This window comes from Corapipo altera, unplaced genomic scaffold, assembly GCF_003945725.1.
Source record: "Corapipo altera isolate COAL_440 unplaced genomic scaffold, ASM394572v1 23b, whole genome shotgun sequence".
In the NCBI taxonomy this organism is placed as follows: domain Eukaryota; kingdom Metazoa; phylum Chordata; class Aves; order Passeriformes; family Pipridae; genus Corapipo; species Corapipo altera.
In genome coordinates, this window is record NW_020884885.1 from 2598892 (window position 1) to 2615698 (window position 16807).

A 16807-nucleotide genomic window follows, 5' to 3' on the forward strand; every position below is an offset into this window, starting at 1 on the left:
AATAGTTCCATTTGACTTTTTAAAAGTGAGAAATACACAGCAGTGGATGTTATATGCTGAAATGGGATACTATTCTGCTTTCAATTTCCTAAGGCTGTCAACTTTAGAGGTTTGGCAAGGGCTGCCTCTCATTCAGTCTTGCCACATCAAGTCTTTTTTCCATTTGAATACTGCTATTTTCATTGCCAGTTTTTCTGGAGATACTTCAAAAAGAACTGTTTTAGCCAGGTACTGTTTTGTTCATTCTGTTCAATAACCAAAAATTTCCTCAAATTTTTCAGTATCTTTGGAAATTGCTGCTTTGGAAATTGCAAAAAAGTGTTGCTTTTTTTGAGTGGGTGTCATTTGACCATGTGATGTACTTCTTTCAGGTGATGATATTTGAACTTGCCGACCATGTACAGTCATTTCTCAGTGAATATAATAAACCGCCTTCCAAGTCTTTTCATGAAGAAATGCTAAAAAATCATCAAAAAGAACAAGAAAGATTAGCTCAGGAGGAATTGCGTAGGGCACAAGAAGTTAAGAGAAGAGAGGAGCAGGAGGTAAGAGAAGTCAAAGTATGAATAACCCTGTATTCTTAACATAATCGTGATTTGAAAATCATTTTGCATAGCGGTGTGTTTTAGTGAATTGTTAATTTGTCAGACCTGTCAGTATGACTTGACCAATATGCATTATATGAACTATCTATTGCTCTAATTGTAATATTTTAATGATGTGCTTTTAACCCTGAGAAATCTTTATGCCTGAAACAAACCTAAATGTTGATTCCTGATGCTGTGAAAATCGCTAATCAAGAGGACCTTATACATTTGCTTACATTTGTGTATATAGTAAGTGCATTCCATCTTAAACTAGTAAGTATTAGCCATCCAGACAGGTCTTTCACCTGTTGGATGACTGGAATGTTCACTATGACAGACATCTCTAGAGAGCAACAAATTTAATCTAAAGAGACCTGAGACCACCTACATCCTTCACTAGAAATGCGGTCTCACAGAGGCTAGTAGTGTGGAGTCTCCACGCTGTGAGGAACGTGAATAGAATAGCTCTGGTTTGGTTTTAGTTTATCCCTCTGTCTTTTTTGTGTATGAAACTTTATTGTTGGGTCTGGCAGAAGTCATTTGCCTATAATTCCATTTTCCTATATGCTGTTAACTTCCTTAGGAGAGCTATTTTGACTTTTTTATTCTTGTGACATCCACAAATCCTCTTTAATATTTTTGAAAAATCATCATAGCTCTTTTTTTTTTTTTTAAGCCAGAGTAAGATTTTAACAGTTGCATTGCATGTATTGTTCCATCTCTAACAACACCAAAATTCATTTCAGCAACGTGAAATCCTTAACGAGATTCAGAGAAGGGAGGAAGAGAAAAGAGAAGAAAGAAAAAAGAAAGAGATTGCCAAACAGGTATTCTTTCTAAGCAGGTGTGCAAAAAAACATTGCAATAAATTCTTCCCAGAACTCTAATATATGCTTGTAAAACTTTGAGAGACTTACATGACTAAATTTTCCTGGACATCTTTTCTCATCCAGTACTCCTAATAGATCTAGGTTAAAATAGCTTCTTGATACAGGTTTTATTTCTAGAATATACTAACATCTTAAGTGTACCAAGATATTTTCAAACACACATAGAAAAAAGTTGATATGTTAATGTTTCCAGTTTCTTTACATTCTTGCTCATGGGCAATGCTGAAAGGTACTTTCTGAAATCTCAGCACTTTTTTCCTTGTCCTCACTTATACATTTATTATGAAAACGTGATCTGGGTGCCTTCACAGAATAATAATTAAGTACTCACATATTTTGAAGATAGGAGTGGATTCTGTACTTATTTGGTGTCTTTCCTGATTTATAGGAACGTTTGGAAATAGCTGCTCTGACAAATCAAGAAAATTCTCACAGTAGAGACACTGCAGGATATAAAGTTTCTTCACGCTTAAATGGGAGCTGTTTGGAACATGGGGTGAACAGTAAACACCGACCAAATTCAACTGGACGCTCAAAGTATGTCAGTTTGCATGTAGATTTTTTAGATTTCAAAGTGAAATTTGAAGGCAAGGGAACAGTGTGTCATGTTCATCTGTTCATTTTGGTCTCTTCCTCCCCTACTCTTTCATTTGACATGGTTTAACTCATTCATGTGCTCTGGATAACTTTGGACTTTTCCAATTATTAAGGTCTATATTCAGCTCCTGGCTTTAAATATTGAGACGCAGTGCAGCATGATGTTGCTGCTAAAATACTGGGTTTCTAATCAGACACGTATTTTTGCACTAACTCAGTATCTTTGAAATTTTTCATCATTGGATGAAAAAGTCTTGAAAACTAATCCTCTTGCAGAATTAATATATTTAGGGACTAGGGCATGTGGCAATACTCTCTTTTTGAGTTGAACAAAAATGTTCTGTTCACATTACAGACGAGAACGACAGCTTTCTCTTAGTAATAATGAAGAACCACCTGGAAATTATGAAGTTTTGAACTTCAGCACAAGTGCTGCTGGACAACTTACTGTCCATAAAGGAAAATGTCTAGGTAAGCAAAATTACAATTGTAGCTTGAAATACTGTTTTGGGGACTGCCTGTTTTGGTTTTTTTGGGTGGTTTCTGTTAATGAAACTTCCCTGTCCGACCATCCAGGAGGCACTCTGGCAGTCGCTCTGGCACCACCTGGGCTGGGACTGAAGTGCCTTTGCAGCTACACACCCCACACTCACACAGTCAGACCAGGTTTTCTTAACAGCTCCACCCCAGTTTTCCCATGGCAGTCTCAGATGTCCAGATCATCAGAATAATTTAATCATGGTGCAGTAACTAAATAACAAGACTGACAGCTAGAGCCTGTGCCTCCAAAGGGGGATCCCGAGCAAAGGAACCCCTGGGCTTTTATACCCTCACCGTCAAAGCATGGGAAACTCTGGGAGGTCTCGGCTCTTGCTGTGTCTGAGTGTGGGTCCATGGCTGGGCCACAGATCCCTGTGCCCTTTGTCATGCGAAGGTTGGCAGGTCACAGGCTCTTGCCTCAGGCTTGGGCTCCTGCCCCCCAGAGCTCAACCTGCAGCTCCACTGCAGCTGCACACCCAGCTACCTGCACTGAGTGTATTCTTTAACAGTTTGTTTATTAACTTAAAACAATATTAACAGGTACAAGCAGCAAGGATAGAGAGAGTGCTATAGTGGATTGTGATATGTCACAATAAGAATGGGAGAGAGTAATAGGAAAAGTTAATTTGTGGTAAATGTCTCATGTTTTTCTAGACTATTTTAAATAAAAACTTGCTTCTCCAGGTACAATTATGTAACTGAGTAGCCGTAAAAAAATCAAACTACCCTCTCAACATTTTATATTCTCGACATAACTAAATTAATACTGAAAACTATTTACCTTTAAATTTAAATAGCTAGCTTGTCAGATATACATGGCTACCAAGCAAGAAGTCACATCACGTGTCAGCTTTCAGTAACATATGAAACTGCTGATAAGCACAGGGTTGGAAGGGCATACTTACTCTCCTTCCATCGCTGCTGATAGCAATGGCATAAAAGCAGTGGATTTAGCAAAAACAGTCACCCTTTCAGAGCTGAAAGACCTCCATGAAGTGCCCACATGAATGGACCATCATATGTTTTCACTGTTTGTTTTCAACATAGCGCTTCCTCAGTGGAGGGATGAACAGCCTGAAAGTCTCTGAAGCAAAGAGAATTTTATTATTTTGCAGTTTGAAGATGAACAATTATGTTTCTGTGTGTAGAGTTTGGCATTTGCTAAGTAGGAAGGTTGTTCATGTATTAAAACTTGAAATTCTTTAAAATATGCAACAGTTTTTTGCCCATGTTGTACTGCTTTCATTTGACTTCTGCTGCATAGTGTTCAGTCTCATCAGACCGGATACTTGCCATACCTACTGTATAGATATGGATATTGTTTAGTTGTAAGTAGATTTATATTTTTGAACTTTGGAAAACAGGCTTACTGGTATTTATTTAGCATTTGCAGAAGCTCTTGTCAAGTCCTCAGAAACAAAAGAAGCCGTGTTCCTCTTCTCTCCCTTTATGTACAGGCAGGGATGAACAACTTGGTAAATCAGTCTACAATGCCTTGGAAATTCGCAGTGGAGACTTTGTTTTAATATATGAGTGGGTTCTGCACTGGCAAAAAAAGATGGGAAGATTTCTTACAACGCAGGAAATAGAAAAGATTGAGAAGTCTAAGAAACAGGTAATGCCTATGTTTTGCATTTGGCTTAATCAAGATTAGGTGAGGCTCAGTGCTTTTCTTGAGGCTGCTAGTCTATATTAAACTTGAGAGGGTGGTAATGAGCTTTAAAATGCTGATGTTTAGAGTATCTGCACAAAAGAAGATGAGTATATGGGGTATTCAGGAGTTCCTTTACAATAATATAAATGCAAGAAAGTGTTGTTTGCAAGGATGCATAAATAAAATAATAAAATATTAAAATTCTGAAGAAAGAGGGAATCAAGCTTACCTGTCAGAAATCGATGCTATACCTTTCCCTTGTGTACAATATTTCCTTTTTAGAAAAGAACGAGGATGTTATATATTTTGTACGAATTTTGTATATGTTATATATTTTAGTAGTGGTGTGTTCACAAGATATGACACAGTGCATGTTATGTTGTGTTTCTCTACCAGCTTCAGGGTGCAGAAACAGAGTTCAGCTCACTGACGAAGCTAAGTCACCCAAACATAGTACATTATAAATGTATGAACCTTAAAGAACGGGACGATTCAATTGTGGTGGATATTTTAGTGGAGCACATAAGTGGTTGCAGCCTTTCTACATACTTACATAAAGAGACTCCAGTTCCAGTTGAGCAGTTGCGCCATTATGTGACCCAGATCTTGTCAGCTCTCGACTACTTGCACAGTAATTCAGTAGTGCACAAAGTTCTTTGTGCTTCCAGTGTCCTGGTAGATGCTGAAGGCACCATCAAGGTGACGGACTACAGCATTTCCAAGCGCTTGGCTGATATCTGCAAAGCAGATGTTTTTGAGCAAACCAAAGTTCGTTTTAGTGAGGATGGTCTTCCCAACAAACCTGGAAAAAAAGGCGATGTATGGCGTCTGGGCTTGCTTCTGCTTTCACTCAGCCAGGGCCAAGTAACCAAGGAATTTCCAGTTGCTGTTCCTACCAATTTACCTGCTGACTTCCAAGACTTTCTGGGAAAGTATGTTTGTTGCATTCATGTATTTGTTTGTTTGTTTGTTTTAAAGATTTGAACAGTTTTTTAAAAGAACAGCTAAGCCCTCCTGTGTTGCTAGTTGTAGATTTTAGAGAAGAGGTGATTGCTGTCTTATGGCTTAGGCTGCTAATTGGTTTTTGGGAGAGTGTCTGGTGCTCTCTTTTTCTCTGCTTTGCCACCGTGTGTCATTGTGAATAAGTCCTTTAGTCTGTCTTTGCTACTTATTCCCATCTGAATGATGCAGGTGATAATTTCTTAAATATAGCAAGAAGTCTTTGAATGTTTACACCTGGTATAAAATAGTTCTGTTCTTGGTTTCCTAATAGGTGTGTTTGCTTGGAAGATAAAGAAAGATGGACTCCTCAGCAGTTGTTACAACATAGTTTTATAAACATTCCACGAATAAAAATACCTGTAGCTGAAGAAAATCTAGATGGTAAGGAACTTGGTTCTTCCTATATTCTGCTAAATAAGTGGTTACATGCCTGCAATAACAGAAAAATTGAACTGTGCTACAGCTTCACAAGACGGCACGAGTGTTTTACATGAACTAACTTAAAAGCTAGTGCGGTCTTTAACTTCTCTATCCATGACTAGCTGGGGTGGACTGACTAATGTTGTTTCTTCAGTAGAAGCAGCTTGTGCTTTAATGAAACCTGTAAATTCATCCACGTCCTGCATGGCTTAAATGTAGACCTAACTTTGTCCTTGGAAGATGGTGTTCCAATGAGACTTCTTTGCTTGTCATGTTCTTGTTAAAATCATTCCTTTGTCTAGCATAATGTTAGTAATTAAAAACTGTATTAAGGTTTATGCTTGTACCAGAACTTAACTCTACACAGCATAGCACTTCTGTATTCTAGGTTTTAGTTGCACTTGAAGTTATTTAGATTTTATCTCCTTCATGGTACTTACTTGACAGTCCCTCATGCCTTATCCCCATATTGCCACGGGTGGTAACTTTGTCTTCATTACAGATTCAGCAGGTGTAGATTGCATGGAGACAGTTATACCCAGCAGTCAGATATCCAGCGCTTCATTCTTCACAGAAACACAGAGACAATTTTCACGGTACTACAATGAGTTTGAAGAGCTAAAATTACTTGGCAAAGGGGCTTTTGGAGCAGTCATCAAGGTCTGGTATAAAAATTATTTCCTCTAGAATCCTTTTTGGGGGTGTTTGTTTTCTCTGAAGCAAAACATTATATTCAATGTTTGCATGGTTTTATTTATCTGCCAATGTGCTGTCTGTAGTGTGTTTTTTATCTGGAATTGAATAGGCTGAAAAGTTTTGCAAGAGGTTTCTGGGGATGTGCAGAGAAGCCTGTCAGAGTGGGGAAGCTTGCATTTGAGTTGTAGTCATTTTCCAGGTGGAAGGAAGACTTCCTGTTTCATGAAATTATTCCACTTCTGGCTCTGCTTTGTAAGACCTTTGTAAGCATTTGACTTTAGATTAATTTAAATTTTGCAGGTAAGAAATAAGCTTGATGGTTGCTATTATGCTGTGAAACGTATTCGTGTAAACCCTACCAGCAAGCAATTTCGGAGGATTAAGGGAGAAGTAACGTTACTTTCCCGCTTGAACCATGAGAACATTGTGAGGTATTACAACGCTTGGATAGAGAAACATGGAAGTCCTGTTCCCACTGTGTCATCATCTGAAACAACCGAAGAGAGAACAACACCCCCCAAAGCTGGTCTCTTCATCCTTACCACTGAGGAGACAAATGATGTGGAAACTAATGCTCCTCCTCCAGTTTTGACAAGTTCAGTTGAGTGGAGTACTTCATGTGAAAGATCCTCCAGCAGCAAATTCAATGGAGCTGATCAGGAGTCCAGTGATGACGATGATGACGGTGACGGCGTGTTCTCGCATTCATTTTTGTAAGTAGGCTTCAGTATTGGTACTGTCAGGGACATGAACAGAGTTCATTTTTCCAAGTTTGTGTCTTCTACCGTTCTTGCGTCTTTTGTCAGAAGTAGTTCACTGCATTTTTATTCTGTCCCCTTGTTCAAAAACAGTGTATTTGCCAGCAGTCAGGTAGCCAGGAAGAGGAAAATTTGTTGCTCTTTGAGGAAAATTTTGGTTTAGACTTCATGAAGTTTCTTATTATTTGTGCCAGAATGCATGACTGTTTACCTTCTGTTGGACTGTCTTGTCCAGCCTTGAGAGTAAGGGGTTTTTAATAAACAATAACAGAAATATTACAGATCTTGAAAAATACCAAACTTGCCCTTTCTTTTTTGTTTTGGTTTTTACTAATGTATTCCATACCTTCCTCTGTGTATGGTGTGGCTCTTTCACAGTGACTTTTTTTTTTTTTTAAGCAAGTAAGTTTATCTCAGTTTTGCTTACTGCATATAGAAATTAAATTTTACTGATGCAAATATGTACCTTCCCTTTTAGAGACTGGGCTATCAAAGGAAGTGTTGCTTTGCAAGCAGGATGCTTTTCTGGGTATTGTTTTCTTTTGCTTTTTTGTTTAAGGCATCTAGTTCTTCAGCGGAAGCTTAGATTTTCTTTTTTTCCCCACAAATAATTTCCAGATTTCTTAGTAAGTATTTCTTGGTATGCAGAACTTTTGGGGCTTTTTTTCTTTCTCTTTTTAAACAGGCCAACTACAGATTCTGACAGTGAAATAATTTTTGATAATGAGGAGGAAAACAGTAAAGGTCATTCCCCGGTAAGTATAAAGCAAGTAAAAGCTAAAAGATCATAAAATAGTCTTTGACAAACAAACAGGTCAGTTAGGAAGTTTTGTTTTGCTTCTGGTGTAAGTACAGAACCATATAAGGTGATGTTCCATTAGAGTAGATGTTGTGCCATTGTGAGCTGCATTCCATAGAAATCAGTCTGATGCACCTAATCTGGATTCTGTTTCCTGTAGTCTTCATTGAGCTAAATGTTAGGTTTTTTTAGTCATGAGCCAGGTTTTTGCAAATTTAACACTTCATTGTGTACATGACTTTGGATTACATGGCCTTACATCATCCAAATGTTCAAATCCTGTTCTGCTTTTAGATGCTATAAACCAATCTATCTGCTCATGCTATCCACTTTTTGAAAGTGGGCACAATACATATTGCTAGCTGTCAAAAAGAGAGAGGAAGTCAGTATACCGTCTAAGGTTTCAGTTGATTTTCAGATTTTATGTCACAGCACTATATCACTAGAAAGTTAATGCACAGTTTTCTACAGCATCTGGAATACGTTGTTGCCAATCCTGATGATCTGTAATATGCTCTTATTAAAGCTTCATCTCCTTCATCTTTCTTTTTTAATGTACATTGGCATGAGAATGTTTTAGTATAGAATTTAATGGCAAAAGAACGCACTGCCATATTATTAAACGTACATGTTATTATATATATTATTATACATACATATATATTGTATATATACACACCATATCAAAGTTGTTAGTTGAGGCTGGGGGTTGCATTATTTATCAAGCAAGCTCTGTATCTTTTAGTTTCAAATTTTTTTTTTTTTCTTTTTTTTTAACATGACATAGATTGAAATTTAGGTTTCATCTAGATCTTCTGGAATGCTTTGCCTCCAGTGTCTAATGGTGGCAAAATGTTACTCATTTTCACTTTGAAAATGAGAGTTTAGTCACACCTGGTTTTCTCTTTTATTTGGAAGCAGTGGCATTACAAAAATGTCGTTGTATTATTTTGCTATTTTTCAAAACTACCCATAGAAGGTGAGTTCTCATCAATGTGTTCCAGCCATTAAAAGATAGTAGTATGCATAATAAAAAAGTCTGCACAGCTTCCTGTAGCTAACTGTTCTTTTGACTTTTATTGGGATAAAGAACGAAGAAGGCAATGAAAAGAATAGCCATGGAGGAGAAGACAGGACACCAGTCATTCAGACAGTGCATTACCTGTACATTCAGGTACAAACGTGGTTGTGTTTTCAGATAAAAGGATACTGTTTATTTCAACCTGCAAAGACTAGTTGCTGGTTTTCACGAAAAAAGTAATGACCTTTAAAAACGCAAATGAGTAAGTTCAATGTTGTTTTTGCAATAGACTGGTTTTCTAAAGGCTTGGCTGGTGGAAGGCACTGTGCAGTGCACATGGCTTGTTATGCCTCCCAGGGCTCTGAGACTGTGCCTGGAGAAAGCAGTTTTGTAGCGCCATAGTGCATATTAGGATAATTGTTGTTGCTTGTGTACAAGTAAAAGCTGGCAATTCCTGACCTAACCATAGAACAACCCAACCAGCCAACCTTTGAGACCATGACTTCCAGAGCACTACTTTTCCTCGTGCTTGTTGTTTGTTTAGAATATCCATCCCAATCTCGTAATGCTGTAGCTGGTGTTCCTCAGTTTGGTTATGGTGTTAATTCCCAATGTGGAGTTGAAATATACTGTGTTGAATTCCAGAGGGGAAGTTGTCTTTCACAGATATGAAAAATTCCTCATTCTTTTCAATGGCACAGTATTGTGTATGCACTTTATTTTAATACAAAACAGTGATCTGCAAAGCCACTGTGTGGCTCTAACAGTGGACACAAAATGAAATTCCCGCAGGTTTGCAACTAAAGGCTTTACTACTGCATCTCCTTTGTGTCAGGAGTTAGATCGTTTCTGGGAAAAGTCGGTTATCATAGCTAACTGTTCTGTGGTGATGTGCAATTTTTTATAATGCACTTAATGCTGGAGGTTGTCTAGAAGGAAGATACAATTAAATGGAATTAGATTTTAATAGGCTTGTTTGCATGCGTTGTGTATATTCATAATATAAAGAGTTAAGATGCCAAGTAAAAAAAAAAGCCAGAGATTCTTTTGAGTTTGGGTTAAACACACATTATGGCTTGGCTGTTTTCACCTTGTTAACATTTATGTTAGAGAATATGCTACTCTACAAGCTTATACCGTTGTTCAAGAAAATGGAGAAAATGGAGTAGGACCCAAAAGTGGATGTATGTTTTCTAGCTAAAAGACAGCTCTCAGGAAAATTCCAAACAGTTCCATGCTTTGGGGGTACTACTTGCTCCCAAACCATGGCACTAATATGCTTACTGACACAAGTTTCTGATAGTCTGTTGTCTTGACAAAACTGTTCTTCCTTTCCTCTGTCCCCTATGTATGAAGATGGAATATTGTGAAAAGAGCACATTAAGGGACACTATTGACCAAGGGTTATATGAAGACACCAGTCGGCTTTGGAGGCTTTTCCGAGAAATTTTGGATGGGTTAGCTTACATCCATGAAAAGGTTAGTAAATATGACAGTTATGGCATATCCATAATATCTGTGCTATGCCTCTCTCTCTGTGGGTTTCTTAATATTCAATTTGGGGCATTTATTAAGGTTTTTTTCTTTACCCTTTCCATTATTAATCTGTTTTCGGGGTTTCAAGTATTTTATGTTTAAACTTGAATTTTATAATGAACCACTTCAGATTTTATCCATTTGTCATAAAGATTTTACCATCTTTTAAAAACAATCTGTTAGATAGCTGGTAGCACTGAAAATTGTTCCTAGCTTCTGGGCTACAGACTACAGTCTGTCTGCAAAATTATTCTTCAGTGACTTAGCAGTAGACTTCCCACTGTAATAAAAGAATATAATATGATTCTCCAGTCTGTTATATAGAGTTTTATTTTTAATTATTAATTTTTAATTATTAGAGTTTAATATTCTGTGGGTCTTTTTTTACTGTCCTGCTGTAACAGGGAATGATCCACAGAGACTTGAAGCCTGTGAACATCTTTTTAGATTCAGATGATCATGTGAAAATTGGTGATTTTGGTTTAGCTACAGATCATCCAGCAAATGCAGTAAGTACAGCTTGAAGTGAATGAAAAAACTCCTTGAATATGGTGATGTAATTACATGAAAGGTGAATATAAAACACAAAGTCCAATGGGCATGATGTTTTTATACTGTGAATGCCATAAACTTGTTTAAATTTCTAAGGTTCTAGAATTAAACCATGTACTACCAACCAAAGTGGAAAGAAAAGCCAACAGAAGTGTTTCATGTACTATTTACAATATTTCTGTTTCAATGATTTCAGGTGCTCTCTAAACAAGAAGAAAATCTCTCCGATGGTTCTGCTATGTCTGACCCATCAGGTTAGTTTACATTGCAGCTTGTTCTAAATTATTTTAAGCAAACATTTGTATAATGCAGTCTTTTATACTCTGTTAGAACTTCCTTTCGTTCTTTGAAATAATACTTCTTTTAATTGAGAACAGGGACAGGACATATCAACCACCAACTCTTGGGTAGATATATTACATATAATCTGGCAGTTTTGCCCGTTATCTAAAAATTAATTTGCTTCCACTGCTGGCCTTCTGCCACAGATCAGTGCTTTCCTCTGGTGAGGTATATAGACATCCTGTATATCTGTTCCATCTGCACTTCTGTTCTCTTGCCTATACAGGACAGTTTCAAGACTTCGGGGTCTTTTGGTTGGATTTGGGGTTTTTTTTGACACTGTTGAGCCTGTTTAGAGGCTGAGTTTTGTGTTTTGGGAAAACTTTAGTACATGGTATGTCTTAAGATGAGTGATGAGTGTAATGGAAATGAAATTTCATTGTAGCATTACTACAAATCTGTATGGCAATAGATATGTCAATCTACAGCAGATAAACCTGTGAAGTTTGACTGTCTTGTTTTGCCAACTGTTCTCAGCTGGGTCTCTCTCAATAAGGACTGAGCTCCAACCTAGAAGATGAAGAGGATGTTTTTTTGATGTTGCATTTCTTTCCCACCTGAAACTCGTACTCTCATCTTTTGCCATGTAGGTAATTTGACAGGGATGGTTGGCACCGCGCTGTATGTCAGCCCAGAGGTCCAGGGAAGCACTAAATCTACATACAATCAGGTACGATTGGAGTAGACTTAATAAAAAGGTAGCATGGAATCTAAGGTGTACCAGGTATGATTTGGATCATTCCTCCTCGACAAAGGTGAATTCAATGTGAAACAGGGTGTGGTGAGATTGCTGTGATAATCAGGGGAATTAAATGTTCCTTCAAGAGGAAACCAAGGGTAGAAGGATGAGGGAAAGCCAGTTTTTCTGCCTGTGCTGTGATCATGACTGGATGCAAGGAATTCAAGCTGAAAGCACGTAATCATGGAGAACCTTTATAACTGAATAGGACAGAAAGCTTACAGTCTTTAGTTAAGGTAAAATGTCATCATCAAAAGTATATATTGCTCCTTTGGATTTCTAGACTGTGATTTGGAAGGTGGGGGTGCATTGTTTTTCATCAAAGAAAATCCTGTTTATATGCAGAGACAAACTAAATTTTAAAGCAAGAATGTTTTCAAAGTGGAAGTCGTAGAATCATAGAATGGTTTAGGTTGGAAGGGAGTCCAAAGATCATCCAGTTCCAACAACCTGCTATGGCCAGGGACACCTTCCACTATACCAGGTTGCTCCGAGTCCCACGTAACCTCACCTTGAACATTTTCAGTGATGAGGAATCCACAACTTCTCTGAGCAACCTGTTCCACCCTCGCAGTAAAGAATTTTTTCCTAATATCCAGTCTAAACCTACTTTCTTTCGGTTTAAAGCCATTCCCTCTTGGCCTATCACTAAATGCCTTTTTACAAAGTCCCTCTCCAGCCTGCTTGTAACCCCCTTTGGGTACTAGAAGGCTGCAATGAGGTCTCCTCAGAGCCTTTGCTTCTCCAGGCTGAACAATCCCAATTCTCTCAACCTTTCCTCATAGGAGAGGTGCTCCATCCCTTTAATCATCTTTCTGGCCCTCCTCTGGACTTGCTCCAGCAGGTCCATGTCCTCCTTATGTTGGAGGCCCTGGAGCTGGATGCAGTACTCCAGGTGGGATATCATGAGAGTGGAGTAGATGAAGAGAATCACCTCTCTCAACCTGCTGGGTCACACTGCTTTCGATGCAGCCCACGATGAGTTTGGATTTCTGGGCTGCAAGTGTGCACTGTCAGATCATGTTGAGCATCTTGTCAACTAACATCTCCAGATCCTTCTTAGGGCTGTTTCCACTCCATTCTCTGCCCAGCCTGTATTTGTACTTGGGATTGCCCCAACCTAGGTGCAGGACCTTGTACTTGTCCTTGTTGAATTGCATGAGGTTCACACAGGCCCAGATCTCAAGCCTGTCCAGGTCCCTCTGGATGACATCCTTTCCCCCCAGCATAATAAATAATAAAAAACCCACAAAAAGATGCACAAAAAACCCCACCGTTCTCTCCAGTTGTAATACACTGTGAAATTTAACCTAAACATTTTTTTTTCCTCTGCTATTCTTTGGAGAATTCATTGTAATGTGTAAGTTTTTCTTTTTTTTTTTTTTTCTTCCTTAGAAAGTGGACCTGTTCAGTCTGGGTATAATATTCTTTGAAATGTCCTACCATCCTATGAATACTGCATCAGAAAGGATCTTTGTTCTTGGTCAGCTAAGGCTGGTAAGTACACAGATACGAAACATACTAATTCTATGCATCAAATAGTTTGTTAAGAGAAGTAAAAGCATGCAAAACATAACAAAAAATGTTTCCATATGGAGTGCTTAAAAACAAAGTTTGCAAAACATACAATGAAAAGTGAAGAATAAAATTCAGGCTGGCACTGACCCACAGTGGTAGTGGACCAAGGGTTTGACTTGATGATCTCAGAGGTCCCTTCCAACCTGGCTGATTCTATGATTCTGTGATTCCTTTAATGTGCTGGATTCTAATGGTATTGCCATCAGTCACTGTTCCATCTGTGAAACTAATGTTTATAGTAGAGAATATTAGAGGTGTAAATGTCAGATAAAGGCATCACAGCTTTAGTATACCTAGGTTTAGGCCTGGTGGGTCTTTCTCAGGAGTCAGTTGGTATTTTAGTCGGTAAATGCTTGTGATTGTGAGTTGTATTTTCATTATACAAAACAACATTAAAACATTCTTTTCCTTTTAGCTATACAAACTAACTTTGCAATGTGGGGTTTACTTGTTTATTTGGGGTTTTTTTGTTTGTTTTTCCACGGGCAATGAAAATGCTTTGTTTCTCTGTATAAATATGTAGAACTTAAAAATAAGACTAATCTGAGCAAGCTGGACTGCTTGTTTTAATTCCTATGTGAATTTTGTTTTTGTTAGCCCACTATTGTATTTCCCAAGGATTTTGATGAAGTCAAGCATGCAAAGCAGGTAATTTTGAAGATATTTTAACTATTAGGTATTCCCTGTGAGGAAACATTAGTTATGTTTTTTTCTTCCTAATTGCCCATTTAATTCCCCACTTAGTATGCTCTGCCAAGTTCTTACGTGACATTAGAACAAAGTAAGGAAAGAAAATCTCAAAAGAATATTCTGAGTTGACATGGAAATATATTTACCCAGAAAATTCCCTGAGCACAGTCATAAAGAAATTTAGCATTCACTGGCACACCTTTTAAGCTCTAAGAGACAATTTTGACTTTTTATGCTCAGAGAAATGGCAGCTTTAAATTGTTTAACTTTTAACCTAAACTATTTGAAAGAAATCTGTGTTACATAACAGAAGAAGATGTGCAAGCTCAATTGACTGCTCTGAGCTTGAAAGAGCTGCCAAGAGCTGTTCTGGATGCCTCCATGGCAGAGTGCTGAAATAATAAGTGTAATCTTTTTTGGACCATCTAGATAGCTTTTCCCTTGTGCTGGTCAGCTCTTTTGTTGACCATTAGTACTAATTCTTTGTCTGTTATGCTTGTAGAATAGCAATCTGCATGTTACTAGCACCATAAAAATGTTTCCATCTTGTACATTTTACTGAAATATACCAGGAAGATTCCCCCTTCTTTAATATTTGTATCTCTCAAATCTTTGTTTTCATACACACAATTCTGCTTTTTTATAACTTGGTAGAAAAAGAGATGCCAGAGCCAGCACACCATGGAACAACAAAGGATAAGGATATTACATATTTTGTCAATCCAGAAGGCACATTTCTAATAATTTTTGTAGTTTAGTAAATTTATTCAGATGATAATAGAAGATACTTAGAATTTAATAAGCAAATAATATGCACCCCAGAGATTCAGATTCTGCTTTATTCTGTCCCCTGTAAAGTCTCTTTTTTTATTAAAGTGATGTCACTAAGATTTGTTGTAAACACTCTAATTTACAAAATCTTTCTAATCTATAACATTTTGATATAATTTGTAGAGATCAGTTATTACATGGCTCCTGAACCACGATCCTGCAGCACGACCAACAGCTGTGGAGCTGTTAAAAAGTGAACATCTTCCACCACCACAAATGGAAGAGTCTGAACTCCATGAAGTACTCCACCATACCTTAGCAAACGTGGATGGCAAGGCCTACCGGACCATGATGAGTCAGATATTTTCACAGCGTATATCTCCAGCAATAGACTATACCTATGACAGTGATACACTGAAGGTTTGTAGGTGTTTAGGGGATGCATGGGTTTCGCATTTTTCCCTGTGTTGAATTTTAAAAGAATATGTTTATATGGATAAACTCTAACCTGTTTGAAAGAATTGCATTATCTCTTAAGATTAACCTTCACCTTGGTTCCCATTTAAAACTATGATCTGTACTGTGTGGGTTTGAATAGCCACTTTGCCTTTGAGCCTTTCTTCAGTGAAGAAACCAGCAGTGTTTGTAGCAACTAAAGCTTTAGGCTTATGTCCAGATCACTACTTTCTTTACTCTGAATTTCTGTTAAACTAGTGGTACTTCCATCTGATTGCCAACAGAAAGTGTTGCCTCTGTTTTCTTCCCTTTCTAATCAAAGTGATTCTTCTTGGTTTAACTACTGTTAAATATTTCTGCATCTAAAGAAATACAAGGTAACACAGTACAATAATGCTTTGCATAGCTCTAGTTATTTTTTATTATTGTAAACATTGCAATTTATTTTAGTGGAACAAGGTAGCAGAATGTTTATTGCCTATATTACCTGGAATGATTGCCTACACAGAGTGTTCATCGCATGTGAATTATATATGTACTTTTTATTTGTGATGGTTTCAGGGTAGTTTTTCTGTTTGGGCAGCCAAGATACAGCAGCATGTATGTGAGATTGTCAGCCGGATATTTAAAAGACACGGTGGGTGTGTTTACAAAAGTCATTCATTTAATTTTTTGTGATTGAGTGGATTTAGGAGAATGGAATGGTTTTACTGCTGTAAGAGGAGTCAGAAAGTATGTTCAATAGCTGCACATCATTTGAAGTTTTTATAATATTTTTTTATTGTTATTTTGTCATGCCAGTAATAGCTACTTATATCAAATCTGAATGATTCACATTCAAAAGAACAGTGAAAATCTTAATTATGTTTTTGAATGTACATGGTTGTTCTGATAAGTCAGTATGAGCTTTTAAGGTAAGGAGGGTTATGCAAAATCTAGATCTGAATATAAAGGGTAGTTCTAGAGTGAAAGACCAAGCATCCATGTAGTACCATAACCTCTCTCTGAACATTGCCAGAATGGGAAAGACATAAGAAAGAATGTGGAAACAGCAAACATATAATGGTACTTTCAGTAATACTACTCTTGGCAATGCCTTGCTGTTCAGGAACTTCCTGAGCCAAAGCTGATGCTATGATGTTTAGTAGTCTTTTGTTTTAATTTCCAGGAATCTGTCCA

At 37.5% G+C, this 16807-nt stretch overlaps 1 protein-coding gene across 5 annotated transcripts in view; it reads left to right on the top strand.

The window, feature by feature from the left end:
* EIF2AK4 (eukaryotic translation initiation factor 2 alpha kinase 4) overlaps nt 1-16807 on the top strand; it is a 37155-nt gene that overhangs the window by 3956 nt on the left and 16392 nt on the right. For all 5 annotated transcript variants that reach the window (XR_003527459.1, XM_027641842.1, XM_027641844.1 and 2 more), the window contains exons 4-22: nt 372-545; nt 1334-1414; nt 1866-2014; nt 2430-2545; nt 4072-4229; nt 4665-5200; nt 5542-5651; nt 6193-6350; nt 6687-7099; nt 7830-7899; nt 9034-9117; nt 10321-10443; nt 10905-11009; nt 11249-11306; nt 11985-12064; nt 13529-13630; nt 14309-14359; nt 15356-15592; nt 16190-16265. Coding sequence is in view for 4 of the 5 variants with exons in the window: in XM_027641842.1 (XP_027497643.1) it covers nt 372-545; nt 1334-1414; nt 1866-2014; nt 2430-2545; nt 4072-4229; nt 4665-5200; nt 5542-5651; nt 6193-6350; nt 6687-7099; nt 7830-7899; nt 9034-9117; nt 10321-10443; nt 10905-11009; nt 11249-11306; nt 11985-12064; nt 13529-13630; nt 14309-14359; nt 15356-15592; nt 16190-16265 (2881 nt within the window). In the remaining variant the exon portion in view is untranslated. The remainder of the gene's footprint in view (nt 1-371; nt 546-1333; nt 1415-1865; nt 2015-2429; nt 2546-4071; nt 4230-4664; nt 5201-5541; nt 5652-6192; nt 6351-6686; nt 7100-7829; nt 7900-9033; nt 9118-10320; nt 10444-10904; nt 11010-11248; nt 11307-11984; nt 12065-13528; nt 13631-14308; nt 14360-15355; nt 15593-16189; nt 16266-16807) is intronic.